The sequence below is a fragment of the Marmota monax genome, unplaced genomic scaffold, assembly GCF_021218885.2.
Source record: "Marmota monax isolate L192 unplaced genomic scaffold, Marmota_monax_Labrador192_F-V1.1 WCK01_AAM20220418_F8-fsc00023, whole genome shotgun sequence".
NCBI classification, from domain to species: domain Eukaryota; kingdom Metazoa; phylum Chordata; class Mammalia; order Rodentia; family Sciuridae; genus Marmota; species Marmota monax.
In genome coordinates, this window is record NW_026692907.1 from 3752810 (window position 1) to 3776423 (window position 23614).

The following is a 23614-nucleotide window of genomic DNA, read 5'->3' on the forward strand; positions in this document are numbered from 1 at the left end:
GCCTCCGTAACCTCCTAACTCCATCATCTTGCATTCCTGCAGAACCAGGACTATGTGGTTGACACCAAGGTCGCTGCCATCTTGAGCCTCCAAGGACACTGGCAGTAGCAGCCTCTGAGTGTCTGGGTAGCTGAGCATGTTGAAAACTTCCTTGTGCAAGAAGGGTACACACTGGTCTCTTCCCAAGAGATGTTTTACTTTTACTTCCTTGAGTCTAAGATAGATATGATCTTGCCAATTCCTGAAATGCCCTTAAGCCATCTTCCCTGTTGTCTCTGGGCAAAGTCTTTAGTATTTCTTTAATGGCAGTAATGTCTTTAATAACTGTAACTTCCTAAGCACCAGTTTTGCTCCCTCCTTTCAAATCCAAGTTTTTTAAAATATTTCTGCTCCTGAATATCTCAAAAAAACCTTGATTTAAAGCTGCCAGCAATATCCATGCCACTGCCTGAATGCTATGCTGCATAGATATTTCTTCTGCCATATTAAGAAGTCCATCACTTTTAAAATCAGCCTCACCCAAAGTCTAAAAACACAGGCAAGATGCAGATAACTTCTCAGCCAGAACATAACAAGCCTTTAGTCCAATTGCTGATAGTGCCCTCCTTTTTCTTTAAAACCACACGAGCCCTGTCTTCCTATTGGCATGCTGGTCTTCTGAGTTCCCACCACTATCAGCCATTAAGCTCTGCTTAAAACAATCTAAAGCATTTCCAGCTTGCACTGTTACACATCTCAAAATTCCTCCAACCAATTCCAAAAAAGCTTCTGAACCACTCGGTCAGTCTAGTTAAAGCAATGACCCCGTTTTTGGTACCGATTTCTGTTTCAGTCATCTTTTTTTTTTTTTTTTATTTTGCTACTGCAACTAAAAGACCAAACCAGAACAACTTTAGAGTAGGAAAAGTTTATATAAGAGCCCATGGTCTCAGTCCATAGACAGCCAACTCCATTCTTTCGGGTCCAAGGTGAGGCAGAACATCATGACAGAAGAGTGTAGTGGAGGGAAGCAGCTCACATGATTATCAGGAAGCAGAGAGAGTCTCCACTGGCCACATACAAAATATAAGCTCCAAAGGCACCTGCCAATGACCCAGTTCCTCTAGCCACAACCTGCCTGCCTGTAGTTACCACTCGATTAATTCCCATAAGGGGATTGATTCAACTAATGGGTTAAAGCTCTCATAACACAGTGATTTCTCCTCTAAACCTTCTTGAATTGTCTCCCACATGTGCTGAGAGCCATAGCTGAGTCGGAATGATGCATGGCATTTTTGTCATAATGGAGTGGTTGAGAGGTGATGTCAGCAAGCCATTGAGATGATAATGGTTATGTTAAGCTGTGTATTCAATTGTATATTAGACCCCTGTTGTTTGTCTTGGCCTGTTACTTTGGAGTTCTCGTGGGGATTCCTGGAGAGTTCCCATTGGTTGGGGAAGTGTGGGAGGAGGGATTTCCGGAGGAGGGATTTCCGGTTGGTGTGATGTGTCCCGTGTGTGTGGCGTTTGCAGGAGTGCGGAGAATAAAGGAGTTCCTGTTTTGAACCTACAAGGCTGTGTGGCAGCTCAGTTATTTTGTGCCCAGCCAGACTGCAGCACACATGAGCTTTGGGGGACACATCACATCCAAACTATAACAGAAATGCTTTCAGTTTTTCCCCATTTATTGGAGGTTTGCTTTGGGTTTTTCATATATGGCCTTTAATGATGTTGGGCTATGTTCTTTCTATCCCTAATTTCTTTAGTTTTTTCATCATGAGTGGGTGATGAATTTTTTTCAGACTTTCTCTGCATCTGTTGAGATGTCCAAGTGATTTTTTGTCCTTAATTGTGTTTATGTGATGAATTACATTACATTTATTGATTTGCCTATATTAAACAATCCTTGCATCTCTGGAATAACACCAGCTTGATCATGATGTACAATCTTTTTAATATGTCGGCGAACATGTTTTGCTAATGTATTTCTTGAAGATTCTTCAGGGATATTGGTGGTTTTCTTTCCTTGATGTGTTCAGATTTATTTGGTTTGGGTATGAATATGATACTAGCTTCATAGAACAAATATGGATATATCCTATTGCTTTCTATTTCATGCAGTGATATGAGGAGTACTGTCATTAGTTCTTCTTTAAAGTCTTGGTGGAATTCAGCTGAGAATCCATCTGGTCCTGGGCTTTTCTTTGTTTTGTCTTTTTATTGCTGCTTGTATCTAATTATAATTTATTGATCTGTTTAGGTTTTCTGTATCCTCTTGATTCAGTTTTGGGAGATTGTATTTGTCTAGAAATGTATCCACTTCTTCTAGGTTTTCCAATTTATTGGAGTATAAATTTTCAAAATAATGATCTAATGATCGCCTAGATGTCTGTGGTGACTTCTCCATTTCATTTATAATTTTATTAATTTGGATTTTCTTTCTTTTTCTTTTAGTTAGTTTGGTTGAGGGCACGTCATATTTTTGTTGTTGTTTTAAGTCAATCTTGTTTATCTTTTCAAAGAACCATTTTTTTGATCCTTTGTATTGCTTTTTCTTTTTCAATATCTTTGGATTGAACTCTCACCTTAATTATTTCCTTCCTTCTACTGATTTTGTTCTTCTTTTTCAAGGGCCTTGGGATGCATCATTAAGTTGTTTATTGGGATCTTTCTGATTTTCTTATGTAGGCACTCATAGCTATAAACTTTCCTCTTAGAACTGCCTTCATAGTGTCCCACAGATTCTGGTATGTTGAGTCTAAGAATTTTTTTATTGGTTCTTTTTAGTTATATATAACATCAGAATCCATTTTAATGCAATTATTCAAGCATGGAATATATCTTATTCTAGTTAGAGTCCTATTCTTATGGATGTACATGGTAGTGTACATTCTTAAGGATGTACACTGTTGTTTTCATATCTGTACATGGGAAAATTATGTGTGATTCATTCCACTTTCTTTTCTTTGCTTATCTCCCCACTATTCCTTCTGTTCCCCATTGTCTAATATAGTGCTTCTATTCTTTCCCTCACCAGTCCCTTGAGTCTAAGAATTTTTAAATTTCTCCCTTGATTTCTTCTGTCACCCATTCATCATTCAAAAGAGTATTGTTCAATCTCCATGGTTTATATAGATTCTCTAGGGTTTGTCATGTTGATTTCTAATCTTATACCATTATGATCTGATAAGATACAAGTAATTAAATTTAATTTTTTTGTTTTTATCAAGATTTGCTTGATGCCCTAAAATGTGGTCTCTTTTGGAGAAGGCTCCATGGGCCACTGAGAAGAAAATGTATTCAGCTATTGTGGGATACAATATGCTATAGATGTTTGTTAGGTTCATTTGATTTATAAAATTTTTCAGATCCAAGGAGTCTTTGCTGAGTTTGTCTTGATGACCTGTCTAATGGTGAGAGAAGTATATTGAAATCACCCAGTATTATTTTACAGGGGTCTATCTGAAGCTTTAAGTAGTGTTTTTTGTTTTTTTGGTAATTAATTGCACTCATGTTTAAAACATATTATTTATTTTTATTATATATTCTTGTTGGATTGTTCCCCTTACTAACATGAGTGGTCTTCTTTGTCTCTTATGATTAATTTTGGTGTGAAATCTGCTTTATCAGATATGAGAGTAGCTACTCCTGTTTGTTTTTGGGCTCCACTTGCATCATGAATCAATTTCCATCATTTTGCTTTCAGCCTATGATTGTCTTTGCCTGTAAGGGTGTCTGTTGCTCACAACAAATAGTCGGATCTTGTTTATTAATCCTTTCTGCCATCCTATATCTTTTAATTGGAGAGTCAAGACCATTTATATTAATGTTATTATAGACGGATGTTAATTTTTACCATTTTGATTTATTTATAATGCTTAGTTTGAGCCTGTATCTCATTTGTTTATCTAGTTCTCAATGAGATTTGTCAATTGTGAACTTTGAGGTTTATTTTTTTATTTCTTCTGTGTGAAGTATTTCTTTAAGTAAGTTCTGTAGTGCTGGTTTAGTTGTCATGAATTCTTTTATTTTCTGGTTATTTTGGAGGGTTCTTAATTCATCTTTGATTCTGAAGGATAACTTTTCTGGATGTAGCAGTCTTGGCTGACAGTTGTTTTCTTTTAGGACTTGGAATACATTGTTCCAAGACCTCCTGGCTTGCAGTTTGTGCTGAGAAATCAGAAGTGATTCTGATTGGCTTGCCTCTAACTGAGAACTGATGTTTTTCTCTTGAGGCTTTTAAAATTCTATCCTTGTTCACTTTACTAGGTATTTCAATTACCATTTGTCATGGAGAGGTTCTTCTTTGCCTTGTGTATTTGGGAATCTGAATGCCTCCTGTATCTGGATGTCCATCTCATTCTGAAGGCTTTGAAACTTTTCTGTAATCATTTCCCTGAAGAGTTTATCCATTCTATCAACCCACATCTCACAGCCCTCCTCAATTCTTAAATTTGGTCGCTTTATGCTGTACCAGAGTTCTTGTATGTTCTGGTCAGGCCTATTTATTTATTTATTAATATGGTCTGAATGTTCAAAGCTGGGCACTTTGTCTTCCAGCTCTGAGATTCTGTCTTCAGCATGGGCTCCTCTGTTAGAGAGACTTTCCACTGAACATTTTCTTTAATTTATTGTGTCTTTCATTTCCATGGTTTCTGTTTGGTTCTTTTTCAAACATTTCTATCTCCTTATTGAATTTGTCATCCATTTTCTGTACTGATTTTCTTAATTCATTCAGTTGTTTTTCTGTGTTCTCTTGGAATTCATTGATAATTTTGATAAAGTTGGAGGGTCATTTTCTGGTGAATTATAAAGTTAAGGAGGTGTTAGCTTATATTTTCATATTGTTGTATTCCTGTGTGGGGTTTATGTATCTGTTTGGAGTTATTTCTCTTCCACTCTTATGGGTGGGCCTTTTTAGGACACAGTCTTCACCTGCCACAGTGCCTTAGAGGATCTAGATTGAGACCCTATTGGAGGTACAGTATCCACAGCCTTTGTGTTATTTTTCTCTGTTTTTTTTCTGTAACAATGGATGTTAACATGTGTGACTCTGGGCTTGACCCCTAGCCATTTCTACCTGGACCTGGTTGTTAGTTTGGGTTTTTATGTCTTCTGTTCTTTGTGTTAAAGTATAGATGAAGATTGAGTGTCATTGATATATGTGTGGAGCAAGGTACTCTGTCTTTTGTTTGAGTTTAGTTCATCAGTAGAGTCCTCACCCTGTGAACTTGTAGTGTCCCCATAGTTTCCCAGCATCTCACAGATTAGTGGGGTACAAACAATAGCAACAATTAATGCCAACAATATACAGCATTAAAATAAATACCCAGTTCCTACTAAGACATCTACTTTATTAATTGCTACAAAAAACCAGAAATGGTGGCATCAACAGTTGCCAACAGCAAAAACAATAAGTAACCATGAATTATATCTGTCTTTAAACCAAACAATAGGTGTCAACTCTGTCAGCCATAGCAGTATAATTGCAACAGCATTAATGTTGGGGGCAGGGGTATGTAAGTCAATTAGTGCTAAAAGATGGTAAGAATACAGTTAATTAAGAAAAAAGAAAATGTGATAAGAAGGTAGAGAAAGTTTTTCAGTTCAAAAAAGTGAATGAAGAGAATGCAGAAGAGATGTAGCAGGTGTTGGAGGAAAGGAAGGAGAAGAAAAAAATAGAGGTAACCAAGTAGAGTGAGAGAGAAAAGAGAGAATTTAGCTTCTAGCAGAAGATACAAAGAGAAATGAGAAAAAACAAACAAAAATAATACAAAACCAAACCAAAACATGCTAAGCAAAAACCCTAACCCTCAAAGTGCAAGGCAAAGAAAAAAAAACTACATTAAAAAATGCTAAAAATGAGAAACCCAAATATGTATATGTATATGAATATATGTCCGTATACCAATTAACACAGAAGAAACAACACACAAACACAAAACAAAATAAAACAAAATGAGAGAGAGAGAGAGAGAGAGAGAGAGAGAGAGTGGGAGGGGGGGAGGGAGAGAGAGAGAGAGAAGATTCTTAATGGAAAATGAAGGTATTATCTTACTGGTCAAAATAGTCAACGAGAATAGATGGTCCCTGTCTATGCCTGACTGTTTTTCTTTCTCTTTCTTCTTGAGCTACGTACTGAGAGTGGAGTAAGAGCTCCCCTTCCTCTTTTTGTGTTGCTCACGATGCTGCCTGTTAGAGTAGCCTAAGACTAAACCTGATTCAAATAATTCTCAGCTTCCCTTCTCTCCAGTATAAGGTAGGATGGAATGGCACTATCAGTTGGAGTTTTGTCTGCACAGACCAGATCGGTATGAATCCAGGAGGGCCACTGAAGAGCTCTAAGTGGAGTTCTGGCAGGAGAGATTAGAGGAACACAATTCCAGGGCCTGGCAGTTGTCAATCTCTTCTGGGAATCTGGGTCTCAGGAGCCTCCCAAGGATTCTACTCATGGGGCAAGGGAGCCAATCCTTTACCCCTCTGCTTCTCACAAATACACCCTTCCCAGGCTTCCCAGGCCTAGTCCCTGAGTACATTCACACCTGCCTGTTCAAATTCCCAACCCACATCAGCTGGTCACTTGAGCCACCAGACTCAAAGGGGAAGGGAGTTGGGCTCCCTTTCACTTTTCTGACTTGAGTACCCCTGGTAAAATATTTTCTGTTCCTGTTTTGTTCCCATGCTGCTAGGTACACCCTAGGCCACATGGTAAGTGCTTGCCAGGGCAGTGAGGCAGTGTTTGCTCTGATCTCCTGTCTCCTGCAAGGTTTCTGCAAACATGGCCGCCTCAAGATGGCACCACCTTAGCTCTCTGTGGCCAGTTGGTAAACAGAGAGCTCTTTTCAAGCACCAGTGCACAGTGCAGTCTCTGAATTAGCTAAGGGCAGTCTGCTTTTCTGATCTCAGGTTTTTCCATACTAAATTTGTCCATTGTGTTTCTCAGAATTCTCCCTCCCTCTCCGCTGATCCGGTTTTCTGTTGGTACTACTGCTGCTGCAACTGATTTGGCTTCAATGTACTCTTCTTCTTTGTTTAATACCCAAATTTCTGAGTCTGTAAGTCACTCTGGCTATCCAATATTGAGGTTTAGTGAAATCCCCTTTCATCTACCTCTCAGAGAAGCAGTATTTCTGCTGCTTAAATCCTGAGCCACAGAGCAACTAGGAATGCAGCCTTCCTCTAGCCTGCCATCTTGAATCTCTAGCTGTTATTATGATTGTCATCACTCATTGATTTAAAATACATTCTCTGGTATAGGTACCTATTCATGGGCCATGGTCACAAACATGCCCAGGAGGGTAGCAGGAAGTTATAGATGGGGAGTTTGTATGGGAGTGAGGGATGATGACCCTCTAGTTGGGAGATAGCTGAAGTGTTCCATTTGAATGGAGCATCAGTGTTCCAAGGAGGGTTTTGGGACAGAGGGGAGCCATCTGGAATAACTAGCTCAAGAATTGATACTCAATTTTATACTAGGGAGTCACTGAAGGTTTAGGTACAGGAGAGAACAGGGCTAGGACCTGGCTCTCACAGCTAAACACTCAAAGTCACTCCAGGTGAACTGGGCTGCATGAAATAACACACAGAGACAGAGAAATACCTTCTTCTTTGGGCCTTGTGACAGCTCCTCTGACCTTAGGGGTCCATGGAAAGAGAGAGCAAGGAGCAAATGCTGAACCCTTTTACTGGGAAGAAACCATTCAAATGAGGCAAGGGGTCAGGTTTCAGGGGGTTGAGTCTATAGTTTCGTGATGTCTGTTGTCAGCAGATTGTCTGACATTTAGGAAGGCCACGCCCGTGTCATGAGCTGTGTGGAGATCATGGCAGAGCAAGCAAAAAGACCAGAGCGAGGCCTGTCCAAACAGGGGCAATGTTGGTTCAGTCCACTTGGTGCGCTCAATGCTCATAGTTCACACACACACAGCCCGTGACTGGCTTGCCACATCTCCATATTCTCATCCATCAAGGCTAAGGCTATGTGGCAGCTCCCCACAGAAGAGCACGCTTGTGTGCAGGGTGGCTTTGCAGTGAGACAAGGAACCCAGTCAGGTGGCTGGAGCCCTTGGCCAGCACAGGGACTCCACTGTACCACCCAGAATGCGCCACTTGCCCTCCCCTTTGGGGATGCCCAGCAGATAAGCCCAAGGGCATGTGCCAATTTGCAGTCATGAGAGCCATAGACACTCTCTCGAAACATATCCCATAGAGTCCTATTTTGCAGCTAAGGGCCTGAGCTAGACATACTTAGTGACTTCCCTAAGTTCATGCATCTCAGTCACAGAACTCTAGTCACAATGACCCTGACTTGTGCAGAGCATTGTCACATGCTAGGCATCCTGCGGGGACTTCACATGTGTATTCTCACTACATCTTCACAGGTTCCCAGTGAGGTGTTGCTGTTCCTCTGGCCATTTTACAAATAGGAAAACTGAGGCTCAGTTAGCTGAGTGACAGCTATCCATGGCTGGGTAGCCAGTGGGTGTGTCTGACTCCCCAGTCCATGGAGGGGGTCCCCTAGGTGGTCCAGGAAGCTCCAAGCTCACCCCTGAACTTCTCCCTGGCGGTTGGATGGGGAAGGGCCCCTGGGGTGGTTTGAGCATCTCAGCCCTTTGAGTTCTGACTTAAGGCTTCCCATCTCTGGATGGAGAATAGACTGTTTTCTTGATCAATTGAGGCTCAGAGAGGTTGACAGATCTCCCAGGGCCACATAACAGGTCAGCAGCAGAGTTGAGCTACGACCTTAGAAATCCTGTTGCTCAGGCCAGCAGTTCTTTTTGTACTCTGAGCTGCTTCTGGGTTTTCCCAGCCTCAGACTCCAAGGAGATGGGATCCAATCTGGGACAGCAAGAGCGTTCCCCAAAATTCCAGCATCTGAATTTTCTCTCCTCTGCCCCAGGCTGCAGCTCTCACTGGGAGATATCAGATATTGGCACCCACAGACGACCTGGGCAGAGGCCTGGAGGGCAGTCTGACCAGTGTGTGGGCCACAAGGAGGCCAGCGTCCATGCTTCTTGCTGCCGTGCCCCAGGCCTGGAGTGCAAAGTCAAGGATCATGGAGTCCCGGGCCCTGCAGAGCAGGTGAGGAGATATGGGGGTGGGGTGAGTGCTTGGGGTCCCTCGGGGTGGATGTATCTGTCCTGTGAAGTTTTTGTGGGGGGCTGTTTCTGCTCTTGTCCAGATTAGTAAGGCTTGCTGCCTGGGCCCCTGCTCCCCTTTGAGGAGGATATGCATAAATATGATATGAATAGAGGCGGTGTGTGCACATGATGGATGGATCAACTTAGCAAACCGGGAGGTTGCTGTAGGACAAGAGCCCCACTGGACTCTGAGGATACAGAGGTGACTCAGCCTAGGATTCAGAGGAGGGGACACCTGAAGGTTGAGGAGTGAGAAGAGCCCTGCCAAGAGGTCAAGGCGTGGGATGAGGCCAGAGCTGAGAGCTGGGCTTGGTGAGCCAAGGCAGGGTGGCCCCAGGGCTCTGGGCAGCTCCTTCAGCAGGGCCCCAGGGGCCAGGCAGCCCAAGCCAACTCCTAGGGGAGCTTAGCCACATTGTAAGATGCAGTGTGAAGAGACTGCAGTCTGATGGTGCATCCTTGAGGGCAGGGATGGGGTCAGATCCATCCTCTGTGTGTGCACAGGTAAGGTGCTAGCTCCAGGTGCTACTCCAGGCATTGGGGAGACAGACAAACAGACAGCCAGCCAGCCAGACAGACAAACACTCTTGCTTCCCCACCTGGAGTGTATGTTCTAGTCCAGGTAGGTTAGTCAGCTAAGGTACCGTCCACGTGGTGGACAGAAGTGAAGCAGGCCAGGGAATGGGTGGGAAGGCATCAGAGCCCTCACTGAGCTGGTGGAGATGACAAGCCACGAGGATACCAGGCAGAGGAGCAGCAGAGTAAAGGGGGAGCAGGCCCAGGGGCCACCAGGAACATCTGAAGGCCCATGAGGCAGCAGCGGAGTTAGCATGGAGGGGAGAGGCTCAGACGACAGAGCAAGGTCACTTTGGGCTTCAAGGCCACAGTCAGGCCTCAGTTTTTGCTGAGTAGCCTGAGAACCATGCAGTGCTGTGTCTAGGGTCAGGGGTGATCTGACCTGGGTTTGGACAGGTTCACTCTGGTCCCCAAGCTGAGAAGAAACTTCAGGGGACATTAGCAAAAGCAGGGAGAATAAAGGGTGGCTCTTGCCGTGGTCCAGGCCTAGGAGGTGGGGCTCAGGCTGGTGGGAAATGTGGTGGGACACGGGGCCTGCAGGAGGCGCTCGTGGGTGTGGTGGATGATGTAGGGGGAGGAGTGAGGATGGTTGAGGTTTTGTTGAGCTACTGGACAGATGGAGTTGCTGTGAAATGGGGTGGAAAAGGCACTCAGGGGGCAGGTGGAGAGTGGACACTGTGGAGGTTCCCCTGTGCCCTGAAGATCAGGTGTGGAGCAGAAGCGGGTGTTGGGATGCAGACCCACCATGAGGAGGTGCAGCATGGCGCTCCAGCTGGCCCAGAGCCAGCGGTGTCTGTCTCGGCCCCCACTGGGGCTGTTGGGAAGGAGAAGTGAAGTGGGGGCGTGGCCTGCGTTGCTGAATTTGCGCTTTCTTCTCCCTGGGCTATGTCAGGTCACTGTGGCCTGTGAAGAGGGCTGGACCCTGACTGGCTGCAATGCCCTCCCCGGGGCCTCCCCCATCCTGGGAGCCTATGCCGTGGACAACACGTGTGTGGTGAGGAGCTTCGACATGGACACTGCAGGCAGGACCAGTGAGGAGGCCACAATAGCTACTGCCATCTGCTGTCGGAGCCAGCCCCCAGGCCAGGCCTCCCGGGAGCTACAGTGAAAGCCCAGGCCAGCATGGATGCCTGGGTGGGGGCCAGGGACTGGGTGCTAAGTGGATGAAACAGCTCTACCAGCCTGGCCCTGCTGGCACTGGCCAGGGGTGGGGTGCTCCTTGCCTGGGAGAACTCAGCATCTCTCCCTGGACCCTCCTCCCCATGGAGATGCAGGGAAGTCCCTCCTTCACTGGGGGAGCAGAGATGGCCTTTAATAATACATCATTAAAGCGGGTTAAGTTGTGCTCGGCTCTGCCAGCTGCTCCCAAGGTATCACTCCCCCCCCCCCCCATGGCAGTTACCTTCTAGAGCTTTCTTGCTGGTGCCAGGCCCTCAGTCCTCCCTTGGGGGCTGGATGGGGCCAAGTATCAGCCTGGGGCAGTGAGGGTGAGGGTGTTGGGGGTCCTTTACTGCCTGCTCTCTCTAGAGAAGCCCCTGGGGTCCCTGATGAATAAGGGTCATAACCCACATGTTCTCGGGGTGGGAGTGGAGTGAGGTTCAGGCAGAGGGTGGAGACAGAGGCTCCTGGTTAACCTAGGCCATGCCTCAGCTTCTCCAGCCGCCCTTACTGTGCTCCGTCTCAGACTTTGTAACTGCCCAGGATCACCTGCATTGAGCCACCACCCTAGGACCAGCTTTTCAATTTGCAGTGGAGGGCCACATGGTACATGCCCCATCATCAGACCCCCTCTACTGCCCTGCACTGGCACTCCTACTTTATGAAGGAAGAAACTGGAAACCAAGGTGGGAGTGCCTGCCAGCCTCACACAGCCAGGAAGTGAAGTGGTGCCAGGATATGAACCCAGAGCCATCTGGCTAGAAGCCAAGCCTGTTTTTGGTGTACCAGGCTGGGCTCCTCAATTTTATAGATAACAGTGAGGCTACAAAGGTGAAGGTGTCTGCACCCTGCTTGCTGTGGACAAGGGCCTCCACTGTGGCCTGGTGTGGAGGTCAGTCAAGTAGCCCAGTGACTGTCCCTCCCTGAGCACTGCCCCGCCCCACCCACCCAAATAAGCTTGTCTAGCTTTGGGGGCTCTTCTCTGTTGCCTTTATATAGCAAGGAACTTTTCCAGATCTGTTTTGCTTTTGTAATTCGATATTTATTCTGGGTTTTGTAGCATTTTTACTATGTGGTGACTTTTTAAAATAAAAGCAACATTGTCAGGACTCTGGCCTAGGACGGTTTTGCTTATACTGGGCACTGGTTAGTTTGTTGCATGGAGTGATGAATTGTATTGGATGAGTACTGCAGAGTGAACTTATTCCTTGTGCCTCTCCTAGGAATGCATGAATATCTTCCAGAAATTTCCCTGGACCCAACTAGTCAGGGTGCCCTGCCCCTTACAACATTCTAGATGTCCTGCTGCCCATGTCCACTGAGCCCTGGACTCCCCTGCCTTTTCCATCTTCTCCTAGCAGCAGCCTAGCAGCTTATGGAAGCTCTTGTCTTAAGTGTGAAGCTAGTGCTTGTCCATGATGGTTGTTCCTGACTTGTCAGATCTCTTTCCAGTTTGCAAAATGTAATTATCCCATTCAGTGTAGGATCTCCCAGCCCCCTAAGGTTGATGTGTCACCATCTTAGGTAAGATATGGCTCTACAAAGCCCATGTCATAAATGAAGAATCTACCACAAAGGCAAAAATCCTCCCCAGTTGTTTCCGGACAATTCAGTGTTGTATGTAGAAACAGATGTTAATGGCTTGAAGGCCAGAACTGTGTACCTGGGCTCACAGGCACCTATGCTGCTGTGAGGTCTGAAGACACCCACTCTCTGCCTAGGATGGCATGGGATCGTGAGTTAGATACCCACACCCTAACAGTTTATGGCTTGAGAGGGGGAAACAAGTCCATCTTGCAGATGGTTGACAGTTGGTCACCAGGAACAGGGAAGATCTACAATAGTGCATGGGAGGAGACCCAGGTGAGCAACACAGGATGCGAGAAATGAGGAAAGATGGTGAAAGGCTCAGAAGACCCACAGCACCAGTCAGCACCAGGATGGGCCCACGTGCGCCCCCACTGGCTGTGTCTGATATTTGGTGAAAAAATGTTGGTGAAACTCCAGCTCCACATTTTTGAAAAATTTTATTTTATAATCTTAGAAGCTAAGAACTCTGCCACGCATGAACCAAATTTAGAATTAAGATTCAACCCTAGTTTATCTACTTCCTTTTGAAAGTTTATAAACAAGATTTTATACACAAGAGGTAGCAGCGGAAAATTCCAGTCTGCTTGTTCCAAGCTCAAAAGGTACTGCACACACCTTGATGTTAGCAGGGAGGGTAGGGCAAGCTGGGGGAGACTGATGGCGCTCTAGAGGTCAGTAACCATGTGAGTCTGCCGGGGAAAGTCCCGGGTGAGCTGCCCTCGGGGATGCTCACCTCTTGGTCCCAGGATGCCTTCAAGGGCAGGACTTCAAGGGCTGTCCCAAGGTCAGCCTGGGCCAAAGGAAGTTCTTGAGAACACACAGCATTGAGTCAATTGTGCAATTCCTGCTTGATTTGCAGACCATTGTGAAAGATTATAAAAACATCTTCATCCAAAAAATTGGCAGTAAAAATGACAACTCTTCCAAGGCAAGCCTGTCACAATTGTCACTTTGTGGTACTACATTAAAAAAGTCCCCAGCAAGTTCGTTGACTGCAGCCGTTGGAAATCAAGTGGTTACTGGCAAAGTGGAATCGATGCTCATTGCAGCAGCAACATAACAAAATGAACCAAAGCTAGAGTGACAACGATCCTGATGCAGTTTCACGAGGACAGAGGTACGGGGGAGGGCAGAAGGCGTCGTTTCCATAGGAAATAAGGGGACTAGAAGTGGAAACTTCACTCCTGAATTTGGGCTCCTGAGAGTGCAGCTGCCAGCGATGATATCCCAACGTGCATCATCACCAGCATTTTAATGCATGTCCTACACAATCTTTCTTCAAGGGGCACGGAGAGGAGGTTGTTGGAGGTGGGGTGCAGAGGAAAACAGGGGACATGTGGTATTCACGTATTCAAAATCAATTTTTGAAAATCACATTCAAAATCATAAAAACACAAGAACCATACCAAATTTGCCATTTTGTGCCTGTTTCTCTGAGGCATGGTTCTGCTCTTAAATGCTGGCCCTTTCATCTTTTTGTGTATTTGACAAAAGCCATCACTAGACTGCAGTAGTTATAGAATTACAAACTGAAGCCTGACCTACAGGAACTTCTACAGTTGAACAATGAAACAAAGGGTTACTGAAACTGCACAGCAATGAAAGCTGTCTGCCCTGTCACATGTCCCCACAAATGCAAAAGCAACCAAAAAGGCACTTTGGGGCTGACGGCGCCTCTTTGACTTGGCAAATCTGACAGTGGCAACCTGGCACTTCCTAAGGTTCCCCTAGTTCTGTGCATGGTGAGTTGAAAATAAGGCAGAACATGTAACTAAAGGCAAAACAGGGCTGGAAATGTGTGAGCAATTCAAAACACAAAATGTACCAAATTTACGAAATGTTGGTTGGTGTAACCCTCTCGATCTGCCACCCCAAAAGGGAGCCAGTATTTAACCTGAAATGAGTAAGTGATGGGAAGTACAACTACTGGATGGGTGTTCAATTGCTTTCTGGTTATTTCAGGGAAAGAAACCTTAACCTTGCCTTTTCAGTATTCATTAGTCATCTGGAGGAGAAAGAAAGTCTCAAGTTCTTTTTCTGTGTTAAAATTATGATGAAGCTCACAAAGCAGTGTTTCCCAACTAGGGTACTTAACTTCCCATACACCATTGCCACAGGCTTCAGTAATTATGTTTTTAAGAAAAAAACAAATGATTGTGGGATCACATAATTTAAGACTACAGTTTATTCAATATGTCTCCAAGCAATAAAAAGAATTTTATGAAGTCAAACTCAATAAATTTTATCTTAAAGTGCTTTTTATTTTGCTATTTTTAAAATTTGTTTCAGGGACAACTTGTGTAATTTCTTTAGTGACAGATGTCAAAGAATGCACCTTGTACTTATGGAGAATGTAGTTTTTTTTATTGCTCTTTTAAATCTAAATCATATCAGAAAATACCTTAAAGAGCTTAATAATTTCCCAATTTTTGATCCTGGTAACATTTCAACAAGGTCCAAGCGGGTTTCTCAACCAGACCCACTGGAAATTCTATACAAAGAAGGAGACATATTAAATATAAAGGTCTGTGTAAACTGAATTCTTCAACTACTATTTTACAATGAAAAGGAATTCTACCACATCACTTTACATCATTTTAAATTGGATTTCCTACTCGATGTTACTGGATTAAAAATTTGCCCCTGCATACCTAAAGGCAGCTTGCTATTTTCTTAAAATATAAAAACCAGAAGAATTTCTTTTGTTGCATCATAGAGAAAGCAACAACTTTACCCTCACTCTTGTACGTTCATGTAACAAAAGTCTGCCACCAGCTTTATTTCCTAAAATCTCCAAGGGAAAAAAAAAGTCAATCTGCATGTGGTCCTGTGGCTGCTGGGCAGCTGGTCCACAGCTGGAGCTCTGCCACCACCGCAGCCTCCTGCCTTCTCACGCCCAAAGAGCGCTTCCTCTAAGAACACAGTCCTCCAGCTCTCCCAGGACAGTCTCCAGGCTCTTCTAAGGGTTTCAAGGATGAGATTCCGGTTTCCAAAAGGCGCTGAGCACCCAGTCTTCTCAGGTGCCGGGCATTCTCTTGGGCATTCTCTTCTAAGGATCGACATCGTCAAGGTCACTTCTTAACTCGCCAATCATCATGGGAGATTCTGAACCCTGTGAAAAAGAACAGGCAGTTACAGTTCAGATAGTTAAGTTAGGAAAAAAAGTCTTCTGAACTCACTCCCCTCTGTGTTCTGTAATTTAACCAGGTTATCATGTAGCAACTTATTTCTGTTTGTTAAAGGGTAATAAAACACAATGGTAACTATTATGCCTTCTATTTGACAATTCATAATTAACACAGAACACTTTCTTAGTCACTGAAGCAACCAGTGACTTGTCTAATGGCACAATCCTCCTTCGCAATCACATAGGCAGGCTCTCATTAGAACTGACTGAGCAATGGGACAAAGCAGAGAGAGGAACTTGCTGTCACTGACAACCACTTTGAGCTGGGTACTCCACCTGACAGGTGGGTTCTGGTTCATTCCTGGGCCTGTATTTTTCACGTCACTAATTTGTGGTCTTTGGTTTACACAGTTAACAAATAGTTTTGAAGACATGTCTGTCATATGCCTTGGGACTGATATGACTGGAGGCGTGGATGGGAGAGAAGGGAAGATCTCTTTGTGGAAGTGATATGCTAGCTGAGTGGGAGTTAGGGCAGTGTGTGGAGGCAGATGGGGAAGGAACAAAGCATATTTGAAAAACTAAAATTCAGAAACTGCTGGAGGGAGAGGTGTGCCACATCAATCGGAGGGTTACAAGCCTTAGCAGCAAAGCTAAATCACTGAAAGGTCTCAGCACGTTAACTAAAGTGCCAAGAGTGGAGGCACCCCTGCCTCCACTTCTTCCAGAGATCCAGAGACTAAAGTGCTTGGACATACAAAAAGATGGGTGGCCACTATGTGAAAGGTTTCATGGCTCTCAACGGCCATGGGTTGTTGGCTTTGGTGCGGGGCGAGGGGGGGGGGAGTGTGAGTGGGGTTGGACATGTTGAGTTTAAGGCATCTTTGAGACAAAGCAAGTGATGTCAGGAATCAGAGAGCTGGAAGTTCATGTCTGGAGTTTAGGAGAATCGCCACAGTGACGGCTGTGGGGAAGGCATCAGGATATGGGATGGAGACCTAGGGATGCCTGCTGGGCACCTGGAGGGATCAGAAAGAACGGTCTGAGGAAACCCAGGAGTAAGATGTGTCCTGGAAGTCCCTAAAGAGTGTTTCAAAAAGGGCAGAGTGTTTGCAAGTAGCATAGAACTAAGAGGACTGGGAAATAAAGGCCACTTGCCACCTCCAACTGTGGAATGAGAGAAAAGGGAATCAGGCCTGAGGCTGAAGAATAAGTGAGAGATAAGGAAAGAGGGATGGTTAAGTTTAGACTTAAGAGGAAAGGTGGGGCTGAGGAGAAAAGAGAGGGCTTTTTAAGAGCATGGGAGGGAACTGCTGAAACTCTACTAGAAATGATAGCATGGAGAAAGGGCGTGGGGAATAAGTCTCTCAGGGTGGGAGTGGATGAGGGCAGAAGGCCTTGTGGGGTGGGGGAAGGAGACTGACAACTGTCACAGGAGAATAGGAAAGATGGTGCGGACACTGGGGCTGGAAGTTTGGGAACCAAACCAAGCTGCTGGAGCTCTTGTCCTATAGCTTTTATTTTTACTGCAAAGAAAACAGGTGATGGGTAAACTGCTGAGAATGACCCTTGTATAAGTCATATCACTACACTGGGCCTTAGTGAGCCTTCTGTAAAATCAGGGCAATAGCAGCTCACAAGGTTACTGAGGATCTGAAAGAGACCATTTAAGAGAAATGACACATATGATAACTACAATTTCACTTAATGGGACTTATTCTGTGAGGGGGCCACACAGGAGACAGACCACTGTTGAGGAGGGCCAGACTAGTTGGGAAGACGTAACAGTTATATTCACTTAGTTCAGTGTTTTGCAAGAAGTAGGTGCTGAGGAGAGAAGTAGGAGGCTGAGGCAGGAGGACCACAAGTTCAAAGCCAGTTAACAACTTAGCAAGATCCTGTCAAACAAACAAAACAAACACGTCCCCCCCAAAACAAAACAAAAAACCTCCCAGGGCTGGGGATGTGGCTCATTGGTTAAATACCCTTGGATTTAATCCCTGGTTCCAAAACAAAAACAAAAACAAAAACTTTCTCTATTAATGAGTAATGAAAATGTTGTTTAAAAAATAATAAACATAGAGAGTTGGGGAGGTAGCTCAGTGGCAGAGTGCTTGTCTAGCATGCATAACATGTGGGTTTGATTCCCAGCACTGGGGGAGGGGAGGGGAGGATGCCGGGCAGGCCATCAGCTCCAGTTATTCTCTGAGTTCTCTGCCAGGCAGGTGTACTGCAGTAGCATGGGGTCCTTCCTTTTAAGGTCCATATTTCTGAACAGGCTAGTGATAGCAGAAGAGATTTTTTTTTTTTTTTAAATAGTTATTTTTTAGTGTAGTTGGACAAAATAACTTTATTTATTTATTTTTATGTGGTGCTGAGGATCGAACCCAGGGCTTACACAAGCTAGGTGAGCGCTCTACCGCTGAGCCACAACCCCAGCCCCAGAAGAGATTTTTAAGCAACTTGTCAGAAAGAAGCAAACAAGCCAGAACAATGTGTGTGTGTGCCCTGGCTTTACCAGGACTGAGTGGTGTGGCGAGCCAGCACCTTGAAGCCTGGCCCTTATTTTATACTGCAGGACAGTTCAACTTTGCAAGCCTGCTGTCAGTGAGCTCTGAGCTGAGCGCACCAGAGGGTTGAGCTGGCCGTTCTTCAGACACACACTCCAGAAGAGCATCCTTCCTTCTTTGACTAGGGAGATTCTTTCTCAAAAGCTTAAGAGCAGGGACTGCCCTTTCAGCCATGAACAGGTCCCCGGTCATACCTGTTGTAAGTGCCTCTCTCCATTCTCATTGGCAGGACTGCTCTCTGACCCATTACTGCTTCCTGATTGCTCTTTTTCATTCAACAAAGCTGTGGCATACGCTAATGTGTCCTGCAGGAGGTTGAAACACAAGCAGAAAGAGTTAAGGGCCATCCTAACTCTTCACTGATCTTTGGCAGCACCAGCAGCCAGAGTGGCGCATTCCACCACTACACTCAACTTTCATGCCCTGCTGGGACCAGACTGACCAACCCACAGCATTTCTTCCAGGCAAATGATTTGCATAGACTTGCATGAGTGTATACCCATCTGTTGCCTTTTCACAGAAAATCCAATTAATGCTTCTGCCTGTTCTCATTTTCAACCCCACACCTCTTATCTGGGCTATGGATTCTGAGAATGCTGCACAAGGGGACTTCAAAGCAAACAAGGCCAAAGATGGCCCTTACCTGAGCTGAGATGGTTCGCTGGAAGGTTTTTCCAGTTGATGTTTCATTAGAGACATTACTCTGTGGTGTCCAATAATGTTCTGACATCTGGATGAAAGATCAAGCATGCCATCAGAGTCCACAGTCTCCACCATCAGATGGTAGAGTCTAACCAGCACAGGCTCTAAGTCCACCCGGACCTCCAGTCACCTTAGGAGATCACAGAGGATTTATCTCTTCTCCCACAACCCCAGGAAATACTGTTTCTTATATAGCATCACCCCTGTCTTTACCCATGAAGTTAAGACATGTTTAGTAGTTAGTTCTCCCTTATACATAATTGCTTCACCTGGTTTTTAGTTGCCCATGATCAGACACAGTCCAAATATATTAGGTGGAAAATTCCAGAAATATACAAATCCTAATTTTTAAAAAAATATTTATTTTTTGAGTTGTAGTTGAACACAATACCTTTATTATTTTTATGTGGTGGTGAGGGCCTCACAGGTGCCAGGCAAGTGTTCTATCGCTGAGCCTCAACCCCAACCCCACCAAATCCTAAATTTGAAATAGTGGGACAGTCGGAGTATCATGATGAAATCGTGCGCTGCCCCACTCCAGATGGAAACCATTTCTTAGTCTAGTAATTTGTCCACGCTACATGCTACCTTCCTGACACCGTCATTTTGCAATGATCTTTTTCACTGACAATATATGAGAAGGCCAACAGTAGCCTGGCTGTGTCAAGATACCTATCTATATCATTCACCTCACCTCCTCACGCTGGCACTGCACCATCTCACACCATCACAAGAAGACTGAGTATGACAGGTATTTTAAGAGAAAGACATCACATTCATATAACTTTTGAGTACATTATCACAGCTGTTCTATTTTATTATTTTCCCCCTTTTTATTATTAGTTGTTATTATTAATTTCTTATTGTGCTTAATATAAAACTAAACTTTATTATACGTTTATGGGTCTGAGGAAAAACAATACATACAATGTTGAGTACTACCTGTGTTCAGGCATCCACTAATAATACGCCCTGTAGATAAGGGGGACTATTGTATTGACACATTTAATATATACAAATAGATATTGACTGTACTAAAGAAGTACTTTAAGTCTGAAAATACTCTGAGATCAGTTTGCAAATAAGGTTTTGGAGATTCCCCTGATAAGATGTGCTGTTATTAATCTTTATGTTATAATTAGAAGAGTTCAGAATTGATTACCTTCTTCTGGAGCCACTGCACAGCCCAGCTCCAGTGGTGAGAATTTTCCTTAAAATATTCTTTAGCAGCAGGACACCTGGTGACCAGGGACATTTTTATTAACCAAGTGTTTTCTTTGAAAACATTCATGTTTAATCCATAGTAATTTTACTTTGAAAAAGTATCTTGCCACTTTCATTAAAATTCAGTTAACACCTGTGTTAAACTTCTACTCTGTTCTGATTTGGTTAAGCAACATATTCCCAGGTTACACATCAGAGGCAGTACAAGGTGCACGTGTGGTCAATGTCCATCCTTCTACCTCACTCTCACTCAGATCTATTAAAAGTCAAAGATGGAAAACAAAAATAAAAACCACAACAGATTGTATATTTAATAAGTGACCTTTTGACATATCAAATTGGTCTTAATTTTTGTGCTTTGAATATGAAGAATGAGATTATGGGAAAAGTTAACTTGAAAGCATTGCTTTGTAAGCCCCTGCCACCCCACAACCTTCTTCATTTTTCTTTGCCTGTCTAGAAAGTTGTCCATATTTGAGGACAGTACTGAAGGAGGGAAAAGAGGAGAGAGTCATTTTAGTTTTGGAAGATGAAAAGACTTACGGAGAGGCTTGTGATGATGGCTATACAGCTAGGTGAATGAACTTAATACCACTGAAATGTAGGTCTAAAAAGGGTTAAGATTAAAAAACAAAAACCAAAAACCTTTACTTTGAAGCCTATCAGCCTGTGTTCAAGTCCTAGCCCTGTGACTTTAGTTCCAACACTTAAACTACCCATGATAAATTCCATGATAAATGATTCCAAACCTTATGAAGTTGCTGCAAAGATTAAATAAGATAATGCCAACAAAGTACTTCACACAGTGCTATAGGAGTTTTTTTTTTTTTAAAGTATTTTTATTAGTTGTTGATGCATCTTTATTTATTTATTTTTTTATTTATATGTGGTGCTGAGAATTGAACACAGTGCCTCACAAGGGCTCTACTACTGAGCCACAAGCTCAGCCTGGTATCACGATTTTGTTGATGGAGAGGCTATTAGAAATTGGGAACCCAGGGCCTAAGAGTTGGTAGCTGGATTGTATTAATGAAGGAGACCTCAGGGAGGTTTATAAACTTTGGCTCTTAACTTGAAAGCATTGCCTAGATTCCTCCTTCTGGTTTAGCTTTCTTTCTTTTCAAAATTCCGTAAAATATACTATTCTTTTAATACTCCTCCACATTTGTTTTGAAGATCACTTGTTGAACCTTCCTAGCAAGCATGTCCTGAGTCAGATTTTCTAAGATATAATGACAAGGCAGATGTTTCTGTTTTCAGTCATTTTATCCCTGAATTTTAAGTTTATACTTACTTTTGAGCAAGAGTTACAAGAAATTTGACACACTGGTAGCAGCGACTGCTGTCCACGTGATTACTGTGGTGCATCAAAGCTGAAGGAAGAGAAGGGACATTTTAATAAAGCACTGAACTGAAAGTGGGTCCAAGTGATAATAAGTTCTCTTGTTTTAAAAATTTATAAACTATTCTGGCAAGCTGCAAGGGAACAACTTAAGTAAAAGCAAAGTGATGCCTGTCTCAACGGCATGCCCCAAGTTCTAATGGGGAGAAAGGCTACATTAATGTTAAAAAAACATACATTAAAAAAAAAGGTACATGGTAATGAGTTTGACTTTCAGGACTGAAATGGAACCAAAATATAAACTGGCTAATTATTCAAATTTTCCCATACACCACATTTCTGAAAGTAGTTGTAGTTTTGATAAACTGAAAGTTATGACATTAGTTCTGTTCAATAAAATATTTCTTGTTTTGCGTTTTAGGGATGAGCTTATTGTTTTCTAAGTTTCAGAGAGCCCGGGTGCTGCTCTGACTACAGTACACTGTTACAAATGTGGGCCTGGAAAGCTACTGCTATAAAACTTTTTAGCCTGTATCTCCTTTCTGCAATAAAAGGAGACCCTACATCTCCTCTTAATATAGTCATGGCCACCTAACCACACAGGTGTGTATTGAGTAATGAGTCACTAGGCAATTTAGATATGTGTGAACATCAGAGTGAGTAGACACAAAAAAAGATGGCTGCCACATCACTAGGTGACGTAATTTTATGTGATGCCGTTGTACATATGGTCCACTGCTAACAGAAATGTGAGTGGTACATGATTTCACAGCAAAATCCAAAGTGACTCTGATTAACTACAGTGGGAGAGGGGTATTTTTTTAAACTAAATTTTCTTTAATAATTTGCTTATTAAGCTATTAGCCTTCTGAAAAAAGCACCGGACTTCTATGAGTAGACAAATGGAAGTGTGGGTATATTCATACCACAAGTCAAACCTCAAACATACATCATGTTTTTGACAACATGCCAAGTCTGGGGTTTTAAGTTTTTCTCTCCTCAATTGCTGTTTAGTAGAGGAAAAAATTTTCTGCTCCAAAAAGTGATCTCCAGCCACAGCACTCCTGAGCCTTACCTAACCTGGGAAAATAGCTGCACCTTAATGACTAAAAGCAGGAGAAAGTCCAGAGTGGTAAGATCCTGGGGTTTTAATTCTCCCAACTAGGATGTAGAACCAGATTTGTAATGGACCAGTCAGTCACTCATCTGCACCAGGAAGCAGTGGAGGCAGGACTGTCAGAACAACTGTTATCTGAATATTTGCTGCAGACGCTTGTTCACTGGTATACTTGCCTAGTAATCCATTTTCTGTCTCAAACACAAATTTGACTCGCTCTACTTGTATGGGATCTTCAATGACCTATGAAGGGAGGAAACAAAGGTTGGCAAATGAAAGAAGAAACCTGTGTAATAGCCACAGTGCCTTCTTCGCAGCTCTACTAAAGAGATTTAGTTTCTAACATAACAAAACCCAATACTAACAAATGTACATTGCCACATATTTCACACTTTAAACTGAGACATAAAAATATTAAGTAATATTTAAAGATCCATTCATTTCTAACTACATGTTCCTACCAACTGAATCTAAAATTCTCTAGTTTATAAGGACATGTTTCATGATCCTAAGGAAAAGAGGTTTATTCTCTAACTGACTTATTAAAAATGCATTTAAGTTTTGCTATTAGGCTCTAAAAATTGATGGGAAAGGTTTGGCCTTGCTATAGAAGGCGAATCTATTTCACTTGTCACTGTATTTCTAGTTCTTGGCACTGAATTATGCAGTATAATAAACTGTAGGGGTTTGTTGTTCGTCCTATCCTTGAAAAGCAAAAATCTTCCAGTTTGTAAAGGTACCAGAACCAGGAGGAAATAAAGGACCAGAAAGATGTAACAAATGGCATCCATGATGCATTTTCTTATTCTAAACCCTTTCAATGCATCCTCTATGTCAAGACCTATTAAGCACTGGGAATCTAAAGGAAACATTCAGATTGTCTTTAAGGAATCTCTAGGCTAATCTCTCTCATTAGCTTACGCCAATCACCAATCACTACTGATTCTCTTTCCAAAGCACCTCTTCATCTGTCCTTCATTATCCTTCCTCCCTCTGCCTCTTCTTTGGTGCAAGCCTTGTTATGTCACACTCAGATTCTTGATGAACTCCTCTATGGTCTTCCAATTCCTAATCCTGCTTTCTCCTCCATCCCTA

General features: G+C 43.3%; 2 protein-coding genes across 5 annotated transcripts in view; one reads left to right on the plus strand and one right to left on the minus strand.

The window, feature by feature from the left end:
- Nucleotides 1-11956, plus strand: part of Pcsk9 (proprotein convertase subtilisin/kexin type 9) — a 29095-nt gene extending 17139 nt beyond the window's left edge. Inside the window, exons 11-12 of the mRNA XM_046451070.2 lie at nt 8876-9057; nt 10582-11956. Coding sequence (XP_046307026.1) covers nt 8876-9057; nt 10582-10797 — 398 coding nt within the window. The 3' untranslated portion in view covers nt 10798-11956. The remainder of the gene's footprint in view (nt 1-8875; nt 9058-10581) is intronic.
- Nucleotides 11957-12857: 901 nt separating this feature from the next.
- Usp24 (ubiquitin specific peptidase 24) overlaps nt 12858-23614 on the minus strand; it is a 134270-nt gene continuing 123513 nt past the window's right edge. For all 4 annotated transcript variants that reach the window (XM_058581498.1, XM_046451068.2, XM_058581499.1 and 1 more), the window contains 6 exons: nt 22696-22762; nt 21355-21433; nt 19999-20074; nt 18778-18864; nt 18329-18439; nt 12858-15549 (listed from right to left, as the gene is read on the minus strand). In XM_058581498.1, the coding sequence (XP_058437481.1) occupies nt 15487-15549; nt 18329-18439; nt 18778-18864; nt 19999-20074; nt 21355-21433; nt 22696-22762 (483 nt within the window). In that variant the 3' untranslated portion in view covers nt 12858-15486. The remainder of the gene's footprint in view (nt 15550-18328; nt 18440-18777; nt 18865-19998; nt 20075-21354; nt 21434-22695; nt 22763-23614) is intronic.